Genomic DNA, 16221 nt, shown 5'->3' on the forward strand with positions numbered 1-16221 from the left:
TGAAACATTGGTATAAGGTGAATCTTGAAGTCTTCAATGTGAATCAAATGGCTTTACAATTCTTGAAATCGGTCCAGCCGTTTCTGAGAAAACGTCGATTTACGGCAAAAAATCTGTTCACGCACACACACACATACTTTTTCCAAATTTGGTCTCATTCGATTCAGAATGAATTGAAACGTCGAGAAAACATAAAATTAGCGAATCGGATTTCTTGATGAAAACAAACTTCTCCTTCGGGAAGTTAATAATTTTGATAATTGAAAGTTCTCAAATCTTCTTATATATCGACTTTTTTTTACAACTACTGTTCCGAAATAAGTATCATTTTCATGTGAATTTCATATTTGAATCTAAATACTAAACTTACTAAGGTTACGTTAGTTTCTATAACAACAAGTTACAGATTTTTCCATTTTCAAACAAATCTTAGCAAGACAAAGTCCTTTATCAACAAAAATGAATTGATAGTTGTTAGCAATAAGAATAAATTTCTTAAACGCTTACCTCTTTTCTGTTTGGAATTCCAGCGCTAGGATCAACGAGACCTTTTGAGTTGCAAACGGGGAAGGGCACACACATAGTATTCGGTGGTCCACATTGGCTGGCTTGGTCGTATGTGACTGTAACCGCAGCCCCATTAACAATTGGAGCGGATTCGCGTTCAACAGCGCAACACACTTGAGAAGGTGAATCACAGAACGGAACCTAAAATAGATAATTTATAATTAATTAAAATATATAAGCTATGATTGATAACTGGATAAAATGAATTTTGAAACTATTGAACGTTTTTGCAGTGATGGTGTTTTTTGCTGAAGTGACATAGCTATACTAGTCCAGTCATTATAGTAAGTTCACCTCGGAACTTGAGATACCCAGCTGCAAGCTTGTAAATACACTCTAAAAATTGTCTCAAAACCTACATATGGTAGGGTGTACGTACCATATGTAGGTTTTGAGACAACTTTTAGGGTGTCAATATACAAGTATTTACAGACTTACAGCTGGGTATATCGAATTCCGAGGTATTCTTACTGTAATGACTGGACTAATTTATGCTAACTAAATGACTAATCTACGACCAATGTCACTCCAATTTGTCCAATTTGTTATAAAAATTATTTTAAGATTTTCCAATCATTACAAATAAAAATGGTTATGAATTAAAAATTACATTTTACTAAAAATTAAAAGTAAATTTCTCAATTTAAGTCAGAGTTATAAATATTGAACTAAACCGTACACATAGGTCACTAAGTAGATGTCGCCTATGGGCAAAAGGGTTAAATAAATATGTATTATCTAATGTAAATGAAGAAATTAAAATGTCAGTTCATTTTGGGAAAAAGTGATAATGTCAATATATGTTCTAATATAACATCTAATAATCTAAATATTAATTTTCCTGAATACATTGCCATAGTGACATTAATCCATTTGCTAATATGTCACTGTGCATCGCTTTTACAAATGACCTCAAAAATATATTCTATTCAAACTAATTTACAAATAATCACAAAAACATTCTGTTTAAGAAATATTTTTATAATAACTTATTATTAGTAGATTTGGATTCGCTCATTTATTGAATATTTAAGTAATATACACATGTTTGAATATTATTTTAAGATTCTTTCCGATGTGTGTATATAATCAATTAAATTCAAATATATGTAGCTATTTAGTTAGAAATTTCAACGTATTTTTTTTATAAACTTATTATTGCAATATCCAATCAATATCTTCCAAACGAACTTATAATATTGGCAATTGTATTAATTTAAGCTCACAATTATTCGTGCATAGAATTATAGAGGCGCATTATTGAATTTTTGTTCCGATATGAGTATTATGGTGTATTAGATCATATACTTTATCTATTTGTTTGCAGTATTTTGCTAATTTTAAAAGACTCAATAAATCGTTTTACAAAACTAATCAACTCCTAGTCGAGTTTTATCGAATAGCTTTGTTAAATTCAAAATCGGTTCAGCCGTTCTTAGAAAAGCTTCAGAAATCAACTCACATACACATATACATATGAACACGGGGTTTTCTAATATTGCCTAGGCACATATACTTTTACCAATTTTAGTCTCAAAATGATTCAATATGACTTAAAACTTCGAGAAAACAAGAATTTAGTGGATTTTTCTTGACCAAACAAGGTTTTCCTTCGTAAAGTTAGAGAAAACATAAAATTAATATAATTTTCTGGCAAAAATAAACAATTTCTCTGGGAAGCTATTAAAACAAATGATTGCCAGTTGGAAGGTCTATTTAAAAATCATTTGTTATTTACATTGGAATGCTTTTTATAGCCAAAACTATAATTGTGTTTTATGTAAAAACATTTTACGAGTATCTAAACTTTTAAATGACTTTTTTGTCCAACAAGAACTTCTACAATTAATATGCAATTTAAAAATTAAATCTACTTTGGCAAGCCATCAGTTGTTAATACTAAATATATTAAAATGAAGTATAATTTGAATATGAGTGAGTATGTAAAAGCATACATGCACTCGATATATATATATATATATATATATGTATATATATATATATACGAGGTCTGTTCAAAAAGTTCCCGGAATTTTCGTTTTTTCAAAAAAATATTTATTTATTCGTCTACATTAATGTGGTCCCCTTCAAAGTAGTCCCCCCCAGATATAATACACTTATGCCAGCGTTTTTTCCAATTTTCGAAGCACCCTTGATATTCACTTTTTGATATGTCCTTGAGCACTCTCAGCGATTTTCTTCAATCGAGGAAAACCGCCGTCCTTTCATGGGTCTCTTCAACTTTGGGAATAGGAACAAGTCACACGGAGCCATATCTGGTGAATTTTTGCACTTTGCAACACTTTATTTCATTTTTTACGCAAAATTTAATACAAATTCTTTGACTTTTCAATTCTTCCATTGTAAAAATCGCCGAGCTCAGAAAAACACGTCGAACCTTAGCGACTACCACAGACAAAGTAAACAGTGAATATAGCTGAAAATTTCACTTTAGGGGCATGTATACCAACACAATAAAAAAAAAATTTTGACAATCAGACACTCCAGACCCGCGAAATTTAATTATTAGTAATTCCGGGTACTTTTTGAACACACCTCGTATATATATATATATATATATATATATATATATATATATATGCTATAACATGTATATCTTATGTGAGTATAATATCATAACAAAATCAAAATTTACGCCAAGACAATAATTTTTTGGTTTCAAGCATTATATTAATCAACCAAATATCAATCTTCAGGTGATAATAAAATTTATATCAAAAACTGATCTCTTCGACTCCGTATCGATATATAATTATAATTTTATACTCAACAGGTTGTTCTTGAGTTTATATATATAGCTTGACACAGGAAATAAGGTTGAAGGACTCCGGTTTCGTGTGTGCTACTGAAGATGACCTTTTTTCTCATCAAACGTAATCGTTATAAATCTTCACTAATCTCGCACGGACGCCTAACGACATCCGTTACGGTGCGAAAAATTTATGGACTTGTTCTTTTGTTAATGCTGATTCTAATGACTTTAATTTGCTTGAAATCAATACTACTTTGCGTGTTCTATTCGTTTCGAGGTAGTTTTCTTAAATTTAAACCGAATGTTCGATGTCACAGGAAATAATTATACTAAATGTTATTGAGTGTTGATGAGGTCATAAATTATAGGTTGAAGATGATTAGGTATTGGGCAACTATAGACCTATATCATTATTATGCCAATGTTTAATTTTATTCTGCATTACTCAATAATACTTAGTTATTAAGTGTAATAAAATTTTAGTTTAGTGTAATAAAATTGTAATTAAAGTTTAGTTTTAGTTTATTTCTACTCAGTTTGCTAATAATTTTATAATTGCAAATAAAACATTTTAAACAAAACAAAATGATAAACAATAATTATTTCTAAGCTAATTTTAAGTTAAGCGACAATCAGCTGATTTAATTTAAGCTATATGTGGCTAAAATTTATTGTTTTTAAATGTTATTATCCTTCTTTAATGATTATATGTTCTATTATTGTAGCTATGACTAGATGACACTAATCTATTATATGATTATTGGTATGAATGAAAGTATGGATCTAGAACAGATTACTATGGATAGATGATAATGATAAAGGTAGCTAATGTACAATGCTATATATGGAGACCATACGTGCATAGAAAAAATTAATGTAAATATAGTTATTAATCGAATAAAAAGATCAGTGTGTTTCGATAAAAACGTCAAGACTTAATAATTGAATATATTTTAAATGCACGTGTAGGAGCATGATTTTCGTTGGTAATTGCCACAAAATAAATCAAGATCGTTTGAAAAATGTTTATTTAATTAAAGTTTAAAATTATTAAAGTTTTTTTAATTATTATTGTATGATTATTGCGATAAAATGAAGTATAATATGGATACAATAATATTCTTTAAAATTGCGTTATAATATGATTTTTGACATTACTATAGCATTTAGCCACTAACTTTTATCGTAGTTTACTTTGACTAAAATCTATTAAATGATTTTTGTTACTTATTGATTTTTATAGATTTAGAACTATAGTCGTAGTCATGAAAAATAGTCCAAATTTGGCATATAAATCTTTGACCCATTTAGTTTGCAATATTTGAAAAAAAAAACATATTCTCAAATCTTAATATATTTAGAATATATTAATGCAGCATATGCCGGAATAAAAGTAAATAGTTGTAAATGTCATTTGACCAAAGCTATAATTCACATTGATTGTGACGATGTTAATTTGTTAATATATTATTTTTTGATGCTTCAAGTATAATTAAATCGTTAGCATAATATACGGTTAGAGAATATCTCAGAAAAAAATGCGACGCTGCAAAAGATGTAAAGTATAACTATTTTTAACTAAAATCCTCAATACAAATAATAAAATATGTTTGATTCCATTATCTGACTAAAAGCTTCCATAATTGTTTAAGCACATGACCACGAATCAATAATCACATGTATTCGACAAAGATGAATCTGACATCACTTGCGAAAGAACCTTGAAATATTCATATTTCATTTCCTATAAATATTTTATTTATGCAAATTTTAGCTTAATTATTTGTTAATGATATATTTATGTCTGTCAAAATTACTAAATATGTGTTTTAATACTTTAATTCATAATTTTAACTAGCATATTAATCATTTAACTACTTGCTGCTAGTGAAATTACAACTTGAAGTTTGTATTTGTATAATATATAGATAACAATTTATGGATATCAATAATATCCAATATATAATTCCATCAATTATTTACAACATTGTAAATTCATATCGAAATAAACAACCTAATAAATTTCACCACAACCTTAAAATTAGCATAATCTATCTTCGAATACAAAGAATCAATATTGTGCAATTAAAAAGACGAAATAAATAATTTGACATTGTGTAACACGGAAAACTTATCGTAAATTGCCGCTCATCGCACCGCTATCAAATAATTCTCAAAACCATAACCTACGTAAGTATGAATAATTCAATCGCCGAATATGATTTTTATATAACGCCAGTAAATAACTTCCAATCAAGTAGAGTTTATATGGAGGCGATGGGTTATATAATAAAAATGCCGCGAGATCGACCCGAATGTGCGGTAAATCCGAGAGCTGGAATAAGCTTTATGAAATCGAGATAATATTCGCAGTAGAAGTACAAGAATGAGGTAAAAAACATTTCTAGGGCCACAAACATTAACAATGACTCAAATGTTTCAAGTTTCATAGAATTAGTTAAAATATGAATTTAACATTTTCAAAATTGATCAACTTTGAATAACATGAATGATTTGAATGCTTTAAAAAAATTACTGAAATCTTGCAAAGCTCTACTAAAAGTTTGCGCATTTATCAGGATCACAAAACGATACCATACTTTTGTTACTTTGATTATTAAAAAGAATGAGTAAACAACTAACTCAAAGTTTACTAACATAATTCATTCACAATAAGTTCTTTTTTTTATTTGCATAAGGTAAAAGAGCGAGACAGAATGGTTCGTTTAAAATGACTATTATATTAAAGTGACTAATAGTAATTATAACATTACTAGTTATTAAAAATGTATACAAATCTAAAAATTAAATTATTTAAATTGACAAATTAAAATAAATTAAATGTTAGGACTAGCAGTCTCTATTAACACACACTAATCTTATTCATTTATTATCTGTTTTATTATCTATACAAAATAATAATATAAAGATCGAAACTATCATTTATAGTATAAAATATATAAATTATATACCAACATTGAAACAATAGAAGAGCGCCATCTATTCACAACTAACATAAATTTAAAATAATTTTTTAAAATCTATAAAGCTTTCTAATAATTAGTATATATTAAGTTTAATTCTCTCTCCTCCAGTATATTAAGAAAGACAAATGACAGATTGAAAAATTTAATAACAGTTCATAATATTTGTATTTAAAAGATATATTTCTAAATTTTTAAAATTGGCATTTTTCTATATTTAACTATGTTCGTATTTCATACATCTATCATCTTTTACCTGACATCAATAAAATTATTCTTCTACCTAGTATAGACACTTACAGCTAGTTATAAAAAAAAATTCATTCTGTGCCCATCACTTGGACCATTTACATCATGTAACAAAATAAATACTATTATATACCAAACTTGCTCACATTTTCAATTAACTTATTTTATATCAGGTCTGATATAGCTATTTTAATTATAAATTATATCTGGTCCTTCGAAGTAATAGATTGTTCGTGTTTAGAGTTATTAATTACTTTTAATAAATAATGCGCCGAGCGTCTACAAACTATAATATTTAATTGCAATATTTTTAGTGAAATATATAAACTTTAGTTTCAAATATAGTTAATGAAATTTATGAATTTATTTTCAAAATTTTCGACCAGCACCTCGTTTAAGACAGATGAGTTTTATATGTCACTGTGCTAAGGAACGCATCATTAATCCGTTGATGATGTTACGTGAGCGCGAAATTTTTCGGACCCGCCGGTAAAAAGAATACAAAGGTGCGTCACAGGTTTAAAAATATGTTAATATTAATTTAATATTTAATAATATGTTAAAATAAATAATTTTATCAGTTTATATAATTCTTATAAAAATTCGACGATGCCCTTTATTTTAAATCCGATTGATTAGGTTTCGTTTATTTACTTTAATAGCAATACATATTAAAAGTCGTCGTCCAGTTTATAGGCTTTTATTATCTGTCTATAAAATGAGAATAATGAAAGTTACAGTATTTATAACAATCTATTTGAAAACATTTAATATTCTTCGAATATTTCAGTAAGGTACGGGAAGATCTAGCAATTTGCCTCAAGGCCCGATGCCATACACTACTAGTTTTTTACTTGATACTGAATTACCTTTTATTTATTAATAACTATAGCAAAAATTTAATCGATTAATGTCACATATTAATAAATCATAAGCTATCTTTTGTTCGTTGTAATATCAAACGTGAAATAATATCAATTTTTCATTTCTTATGAAATGCTGTAAGTGTATTTATTATAATAATTTTTAATATATATATATATATATATATATATAATTTTATTATTGAGTGCAAATTTCATAAATCTTCTATACTCATTTAAAAAAAATTATTGTGATTTATATGCTAATAATTAATCATATGTAATCACAGTCATATAACTTCGATAAATTTTCTTAGTCGTGAGTTTATAGTAAATTGTTTATTTACTTAATCATTCACATGTGCATAATAATCATCTTATTACTTCTTGTCTATTCATTGTCATAATTCTCATAGTTATGGTCATTATGCATAGAGTAGGCATATTAATGTGCATAAAATACAACATGGAAATATATGAAATATGTATATGTCTAATTATCGATAACGTGAATTTCAAAACATTATTAATTATAGAAATAGTTTGAGCAATGTTGTTAAGCTTTCTCGATCATTTTATTCGCAACGTGATTTTACGTAAATATAATACCTATAAGTTGCTTTAATTTTTTTTTAATATTACTGATATTTTCATCCCAATTAGGCATTGCTCTAATATAATTGCAGAGCACTAAATTTAGCTGATGATTCATATTATACTTTATATTTAATTTATTTTTTACATAGATAGCACATTTTTCTATAGACAGAAGAAAAATAAATCGGTATTGTATTTGTTCACAATCTTAATAGTAATTATTTCCTGTAATTCAATGAAAAATTTGCTAATGACTAATTAACTTATATTATGCAATATATTATCAGCTATATGAAAAATATAAATAGTAAGCAATCACTATTCCTATTAATTATCTCTTCCTATTATTAAAAATATAAATAGTAAGCATTCACTATTGCTTATTAATTATCATAATGCATAAATGTCATTTAATGTAATAATGGTCTGGTTATTGATAACATATAATAATTATACCATTAGGTTATGTTGAAATGATATAAAATCGAATAAAAAAATTTGTAATTATGTAAAATATAAAACACAGTATGTTCTAGAAATCATTCTCTATATTTTGCTAAAAAATGTTGAACTAGTGTAGTAAGAAATTAACTCTAGTTGACTTCCCGAAGGAGAAGTTTATGTTTTCATCAAAAATTCCGACTCGCTAATTCACTTATATTTTCTCGACGTTTCAAGCCATTCTGAATCGAATGAGACCAAATTTAGAAAAAATATGTGTGTGTGTGTGTGTGTGAACAGATTTTTTATGAATAAAATCCTATACCCAAGATTTAAAAAATTACTCATTAGCAACGGACTTTTATTCATATTTAAAAAATATTTTATAGGTGTTTTCTGATACAAAATATATGCTTTAAAACTTAAAACAATACCGTTGTTTTCTGGAATTAAATGTAAAGTGTATTAAGTTTAAGATAAGTTTGTTCTCTTTTTGTGCACATAATTTAGAGTTGTTCCATATTATAAAAAATATATAGAGTAATATATTAAAGATTTCTTTTGCGGATTGATACATTTCTAGAGTTACTTTAAAATAAAATAGTAAAATGATACATTCGAATTAAGAGTAATATATCTGAACATTGCATATTAAAATGCTTGAAAATGTTTGTCCGATTAGTAAATTATCATTAAGTTTTTTAATAAACAAGTGAAAATATGTAAATATGATTAAAGTAACAATTTACGACCACTGATATTCGCGAAGGATAAACAGCAATAATTTTAATGTTCATTTTATTTTAAATTTTAATATTATTCACTCAAATCATAAAGTTCATCCTTTACGAGTTCTATAACATTTACCTATGCCAGTTTTGTTCTAAAAGAAACAACCATAAATCCGCGGATGGGCAATAATAATGGTTATTCAAGTTTTTATCAATGATTAGAAGAAGACGATCGTCAGTAGCCCGCGGCAAGGACTCCGAGAAGAACTGGCGTTAACCAAAACGCACGCGTATTCAATATTCGACGTGCGGCAAAAAATATTCAAATTTTTTGTAAGTTACGAGAACTGAGAACTGAGAATTCTTTGGCACTTGCGTCACACGTGTTCTATTCGGTGACATAAATCACAATGATATTAATGTAGGAAATAACGAATATAATTGCACTTGAGAAGATTGATAAATTGCAAAATCAGTTATAAGTTTTTCGATTACTAAACGTGAAGCAATCATGAATACAAAATATCATTTGGTCTAATAATAATGCAAAAAAAAATTATAATACCTATAGGAGTTAAACTAAATGCATATTTTTATTTGGGCATAAGATGTTCCACTTATAACTAAATTAATAATAAAAGTTATTATTAAGATGTTCTAATTTCAATACAAGTCAAATTAATGTATCAAAGCGTTGTTGTCAAATTGTTTGAATTATTGCTTGCATTTGCTGAGATAACAAATCTCAAAATTTATTAAAATTTCATTTTAATAAATTAGTAATACGGTTTTATAAAGCTATAAAAATTATGTCATTGAATATCTTAATCACAATATTTGTTAATGTTACTTTATTACAAAATATATATAGGGATATACTGAAAGAGATAATACTACTGATCAGAGACATATAAAATAAAGCCAGTTTGACAATAGAACATTATTAGTAATTGTAATAATAATTAATAGAACATTTAAAACTCTAAAAATTACCAGATTATATTTATATTTATTGTAAATTAATTGTTACGGCATACACTAATTTAATGAATATTTCATAGAAATAATGCATATTGGTAGACGTAACTTTCATAAATAAATAATGATAATTAAGGAGTACTATTTTCATATTTCAATTAATGAAATGAATATAATAAAAAAAATCGATGGAAGTTCGAGATATTTATAGCTTTTCTTTTATATAATTATATTAATACCGATATTTAACTAAAAAAGAGCGATATTTTCAGTATTAAAACGTAAGCTCTAGCTGATACATTTTGCACTTGAATGTAAGTTTTTCGGAATCACTTCAACTGAAAATTTCAAAATCGCAAATATCTCCTTTAGTTCGTTCTATTTTATTAACAAGTGTCAAAAATAATATATAATTAAATAATTATTAAATATTACCGGTTTTAAAAGCGCAAAAACCAAAATACCGGTATCGAAATTTTTTATCGGTATTGCATTCCCCATGTCAAATAAAAGGCCAAATCGCAAAATATAATTTGTATTACTATGCTTGAAAGTTATATTAATTCCATATCAACCCCATATTATAAATATGTATTGTTACTAATTATCTTACAAATACAAAAGTTTTTGGCTAAACTGAGTTAAAATTTTCTTAGCTGTAAAATATTTTTCTTCGTCTCTGATACTGCTCTTTTTTTTCAGAAAAGCTTTTAAACTTTTTAAAAATTTCTGCGAATCAATGGATATACAGGACCTCAACTTTTGAAGATGCTCTAATAAACGAAGACTTAATATCAAGTTTCAGAAAATCAAGACACAAAACTATTTTAGCATTCCTTCATTTGTATTTTATATATTGGTTGTTTTGTTATTTTTGAAAATTGTGAATTGTATATCTAATACATCTAATTCATAAAAAATATAGGTCTTTTAAACAAACTTATATCTATTGATATATCATTAATTTAAAAACATTGCATACAAATGAAAAAATGATACAAATAAATTACCAAAACAATACCTATAATACTTGAATTTAATAACAGTTTCAATTTACCTATTATCATATGTTATTTAGTGAAAAATTGTAATTGAATAAGGAAAAAATTCGATGATATTTAAATCATGAACACGAGATATTGTACTATCATTGCGTTCAACACATTTTTGTTGTTGTCAATACTGTTAAGTTTAAACAAATATGAAAATCATTCATACATTTAAAATGGGAATAATGTTTTTGCAATATCTATTTTTGTTGATGATTATATTACTTATATATATATATATATATATATATATATATATATATATATATATATGTATAATCGATGTGGATGTATTTAATCCATTGTATTATTGAAGAGTTTAAGGCTGAGTTTTACGATTTGTGTGGGTATAACCCACTTATGACCGTGTCATGATTAAGGTTCACACCATATAAATAAATCTATTGCACTTTATATTACCTAGATAAAAAAACGTTATAGTTTAAATAAACTTTTGCAAGGTAATCCACCGTAGTATTTTGCAACTTTACAATCGCTCACAGTTCGAAGATCAATAGAGAATCAATCGGAATGTTTTTTATTAAAATTACTTTCGCTACTGTTAATGGCTTTAATTGTCTATTTAAAGATCACAGTTAATTAAATCTTTAATATATTCACAAAACAAACTTTGAGTTTTTGCACAGCATCTGTTTAATCTCGTAATAAATTAGAATGCAAATAGCACAATCAAATAATTCTTCTAGTTTTTTACGATGTGTTATGGGAATTTTTGTAAAAAAAAAGTTCTCGCAATGCTGTTATACCTGTAACAACGTATTTATTATATCTAACACACAATCAGTATAAAATTAACATTCTTCTTATTATATATTATCGCGTCCTTCAACTTCATAGATTTTTATCGACTCCAAATAAAATATTATGTCACGATAACCATAATTTGTGTTTGTTAGTTTTTTATGTATCGTTATTTTGTTCGGAGCTTTTTGTTTCTAAGAGGACCGGTATCATCATATCCGTAAACATATGTCTTAATATGAGAATAGTGATAATGCATTAGGTGTATATTTAAAAATACATGCTGATGTATTTAAATTGAAGTAGTCGAATGTGTAATATTTATCATATAGTTTTGTTATTTCACACCTTAATGATAGAGTATTTTTTAAATTGTTTCTTTTCTTCAACTATATGTTTAATATAAATTGTGTAAGCAATTAGTCAATATCATTTGGATAAAATATATTCAAACTCGCATAAAATGCAATAGCAAAAAATAAAATAATTATAAAAAAATTAAACAAACATTACTCCGAAACTATAATTAGTAATAATTTAATTAATTCAGTAAATACACAAAACGATTCCAATAAATATTTTAAATTTAGATTTAGAAAGTATTTAATTTAAAATTCTTTTTATATAAACTAGTTGGTGGGTATTGTTAATTTTTCCAGTACATTGTATTTAAATTGTTTTGAACTTGAAAATTAAGTAAAATTATGCATTTAAAAAGCCACATATTAAAACAATTAGGAAACTATTTACGTTTGATAAAAATAATCACAATATAGAAAACAATTCCAGGTTTCTAAAGCAGATTTCAAAATAAAATTTAATTGCTCACTATCTTATTTTTACAAAATTATATATTATTACTAGAACCAACTTCAATATAAACAAAATAATTTCAAAAGTTTACCAATTTCTTATGATATTACTATCAATATAAAGTTTCGGTATTTAAATCGGTTTTTTCGGTTTTTAATTATTTGTTTCAGCATTTTATTTAAAATTTCGTTTAAAATTAGCAGTACCGCAATGCCACAGACTCATATAATAAACATAGTTAATATTAATAGTTTATTGAGCTACCAACGACATTAATACTTCAATAACAATGTATCCATAAGTATTGTTGTAATCCAAAAAAATAATACACATTAGCTTACTATGTGGTTAATTGCCAACAGACTTTGAGATTATATTGAGGTTGACTGAAAAAAACAATACTCCCTATAAATAAATATGACATTTCTTATAAATATTATGTAGTTTATTTAATTATTACTTTGAATAACTTTTTGGACAAAGTTTGTGGTAAAATAAAATTCAATTCCAACTCATACATCAAATTTAACATTTATCGTCTATTATTATTTATTTATTTAAGTTAAATTTAAATTAAATTAAGTACTTTTTGGGTCATCTATGGTATTATAGCCACTTTTGTTCTAGTAACGTTTGATCAACAACAATCTAGGCAAAAAATATGAGTGTTTGTATTTTAGTCTACAGTGTTAATTTGTAATTTTAATAGTTCATAGGATGTATGTGCACTATACATCCCATTTTGTAGGTATTTCTAGTTGTTCTGATGAGTAACGAGAAAAGCTCGTGCAAAAGCCTCGAGCAGCGTAATACGAAACATAGCTTATTATCTAATATTTATATGTATTTAAAACTTCCCAAACCGGATCTATTCTGAAATGAAATATTTCAATCGTAGGCGTTGTATTTATAAGGTCATGTTCATAATAGTTTCGCACTGAACGATGTTCTATACTAAATTTATGACAATTGTATGAAGACGTATCTACTAAGTTATGCAATTTTATACACGCCATGGTGGATATATATATATATATATATATATATATATATATATATATATATATATACACACATATACGAGTATATATATATATATATATATATATATATATAATGATATAAGATATATATCTTAATGGGCGGCAGAACCTGAAGTTCGCACGCATATTGAACTTCTAAATACTAATTGTAAGCCGTTCGAAGAACTATGTAGATGTGTTTGAACCAGGTTGACTGAACATCTAATGCCTTAATTAGAAAATTATTGGATCAACTTGGAAACAAAGAAACAAAACTCCTAACGATTCATTTTAGGCCTACTATTAACTTATTTGTTTTTCTTTTTCAACAACATTAATGAGAACAGCAGCAACACTAAATGTGCTCTTATGCAAATATAGATGATCAAGTAAGATTAAAAAGTCTTGTCTATTAAATATCATGAGAGTAATGAACAAAATAACTAAAGCTAATCTAATAAATAACGCACTTTTATCCAAAATAACCGAAAAATTTTATCTGGTTACTAGAATCTTCAAGATGAAATGCTATTAAATGGAATATTATAGATTATAAAAATCAATTATGCTTATACTACTCAAAAGTGAAAAGCATTTTCAAAAAATATATAGTTATGTAGATATTATAATATAGTATACAAACTATGAACATGTAACCAACTTGTGGTTAAATGAAAAATTTACAATTGTTTATATATCGTGATTTAAAAAAGTAAATATCATAACTGAAGTTTTAAAAATGTATTTATTTTTCAACTATTTACCCATGTTTTCAAACTTATTAATGTTATTTAAAACCAAAAAAACTAAATAAAATTCGCTAAATTATTATCATTATTATAGATTTATGTTAAAATATTTTAAACTGAACATTTCTGATTTTTACATTTGATTTTACAGTTTGTTTGTTTGTGATTTTGATATGTTTTGTGGACTTTAGTTAGACATAACAGAAAAGCTCTTTTAAATTTTGAATAAAATTTGAGAAAGGATTTGTAAAAAATATTATTACAAAAACATATAATTTATAAATGTAAGTAAATATATTTTTATATATATGTGTATCCATATAAGTGTGCACAAGCCTCCAGATTTATGACACTTCAAATAGTTTTTCATGACGCAAATCATATCGCGGGGTATCTCATACAATATTTATTACATACTTATTCAGAGAACAGATCTATTATTTTCCACGATTTATTGCAATGTTATTATTGATTTTAATATACTTTTATTAGTGCCTTGTATTATTAGAATATTTATTACTGTATTGTTTGTTTCGTATATTGAAAAGTGTAATGTTTATTCAAGTGAGCTTTCTCGTATAACGTTTGACAATAATTTACTCGGATAAGTGATAAATTAACAAATTATTTGTTCAGTACGCATGCAGTAGCACATTTCTCCAGTATAATAAAAGCAATTCTTTTCATGACGAAAATGTTTTTTTCGTCAAACATATCATCATACCCCAATGTTCAATTGGCATTCGATCTGACATTTCAAGTACTACCAAAAATGTGCTGATTTTTTGGAGCATTTCAAGTAATACTAAAAAATCCATAATGGAATATGATATTAATAATAGAAGAAAGATATTGATAAAAGAAAGGTGCATCGTCAGGAAATGAAATAACAAATTATTTGTCTACAGAAGCTCAAATAAAGTAAAAGCACTTTTATCAAATTGGAATATTTATGTAAAGACGGTATAACAAAATTAGTTTGTATCATGAAATGTTCATTTATAACATAAAAGTCTCTTAAAATGCACTTTACAATCATTAAAGATTTTACTGATGTAAAATATAATAGATATTCAGAATATATTTGTGTATTCAGAATCAGAATAGTAATTGTAAATGTTTACTTATATGATGTCTTTATGCAGTATCTACATATAATAATAAAAATGATATTGAAATTTTGTGTTGATAGGAAGTTTTCCCGTACAAAAAATTACTCTTTTTAAAAAGTAACATTTTTAAAAAAAAATCACTCTGAAAAAATTAGATTTTTGAGAAACTATAAATTTTGGACAAAAAATTACTTTTTTTTGTTAAAAAAAAGTCTTTTTGAAAGAAAATTTATCTTGAAATTTTTTGGAAATTCTGAACTTTTTTCAAAGCAATCGTACTGCTTTAATTGCATAGAGACAGCATATCGAAGCGCGTAAGCGCCGCATCGCAACGGATAAATATTGGTACAAAACCCATAGGAATGTGAACAAAATTTATACTTATTGTTAAAATCTCTATAAAATACCTGATAATTTGATGTGCATATTTCTAATGATCATTTTTGACCGCCAAATGGCATTTTTTTTTTACTTATTTTTACTAGATCTCCGAAACCGCTAGACCTGCCTTCATAAAAAATTGATCAGCTC

The 16221-nt window shown here is 26.0% G+C and overlaps 1 protein-coding gene across 1 annotated transcript in view; it reads right to left on the bottom strand.

Moving 5' to 3' along the window:
* The window catches only part of LOC113385228, an 86673-nt gene that overhangs the window by 30340 nt on the left and 40112 nt on the right, over positions 1–16221 (bottom strand). The window contains exon 3 of the mRNA XM_026623060.1: positions 508–708. Within this exon, the coding sequence (XP_026478845.1) occupies positions 508–708 (201 nt within the window). The remainder of the gene's footprint in view (positions 1–507; positions 709–16221) is intronic.

This window comes from Ctenocephalides felis, unplaced genomic scaffold (genome assembly GCF_003426905.1).
Source record: "Ctenocephalides felis isolate EL2017-DRISC unplaced genomic scaffold, ASM342690v1 CF-g0.4_SCAFFOLD_03571, whole genome shotgun sequence".
Classification (NCBI taxonomy): domain Eukaryota; kingdom Metazoa; phylum Arthropoda; class Insecta; order Siphonaptera; family Pulicidae; genus Ctenocephalides; species Ctenocephalides felis.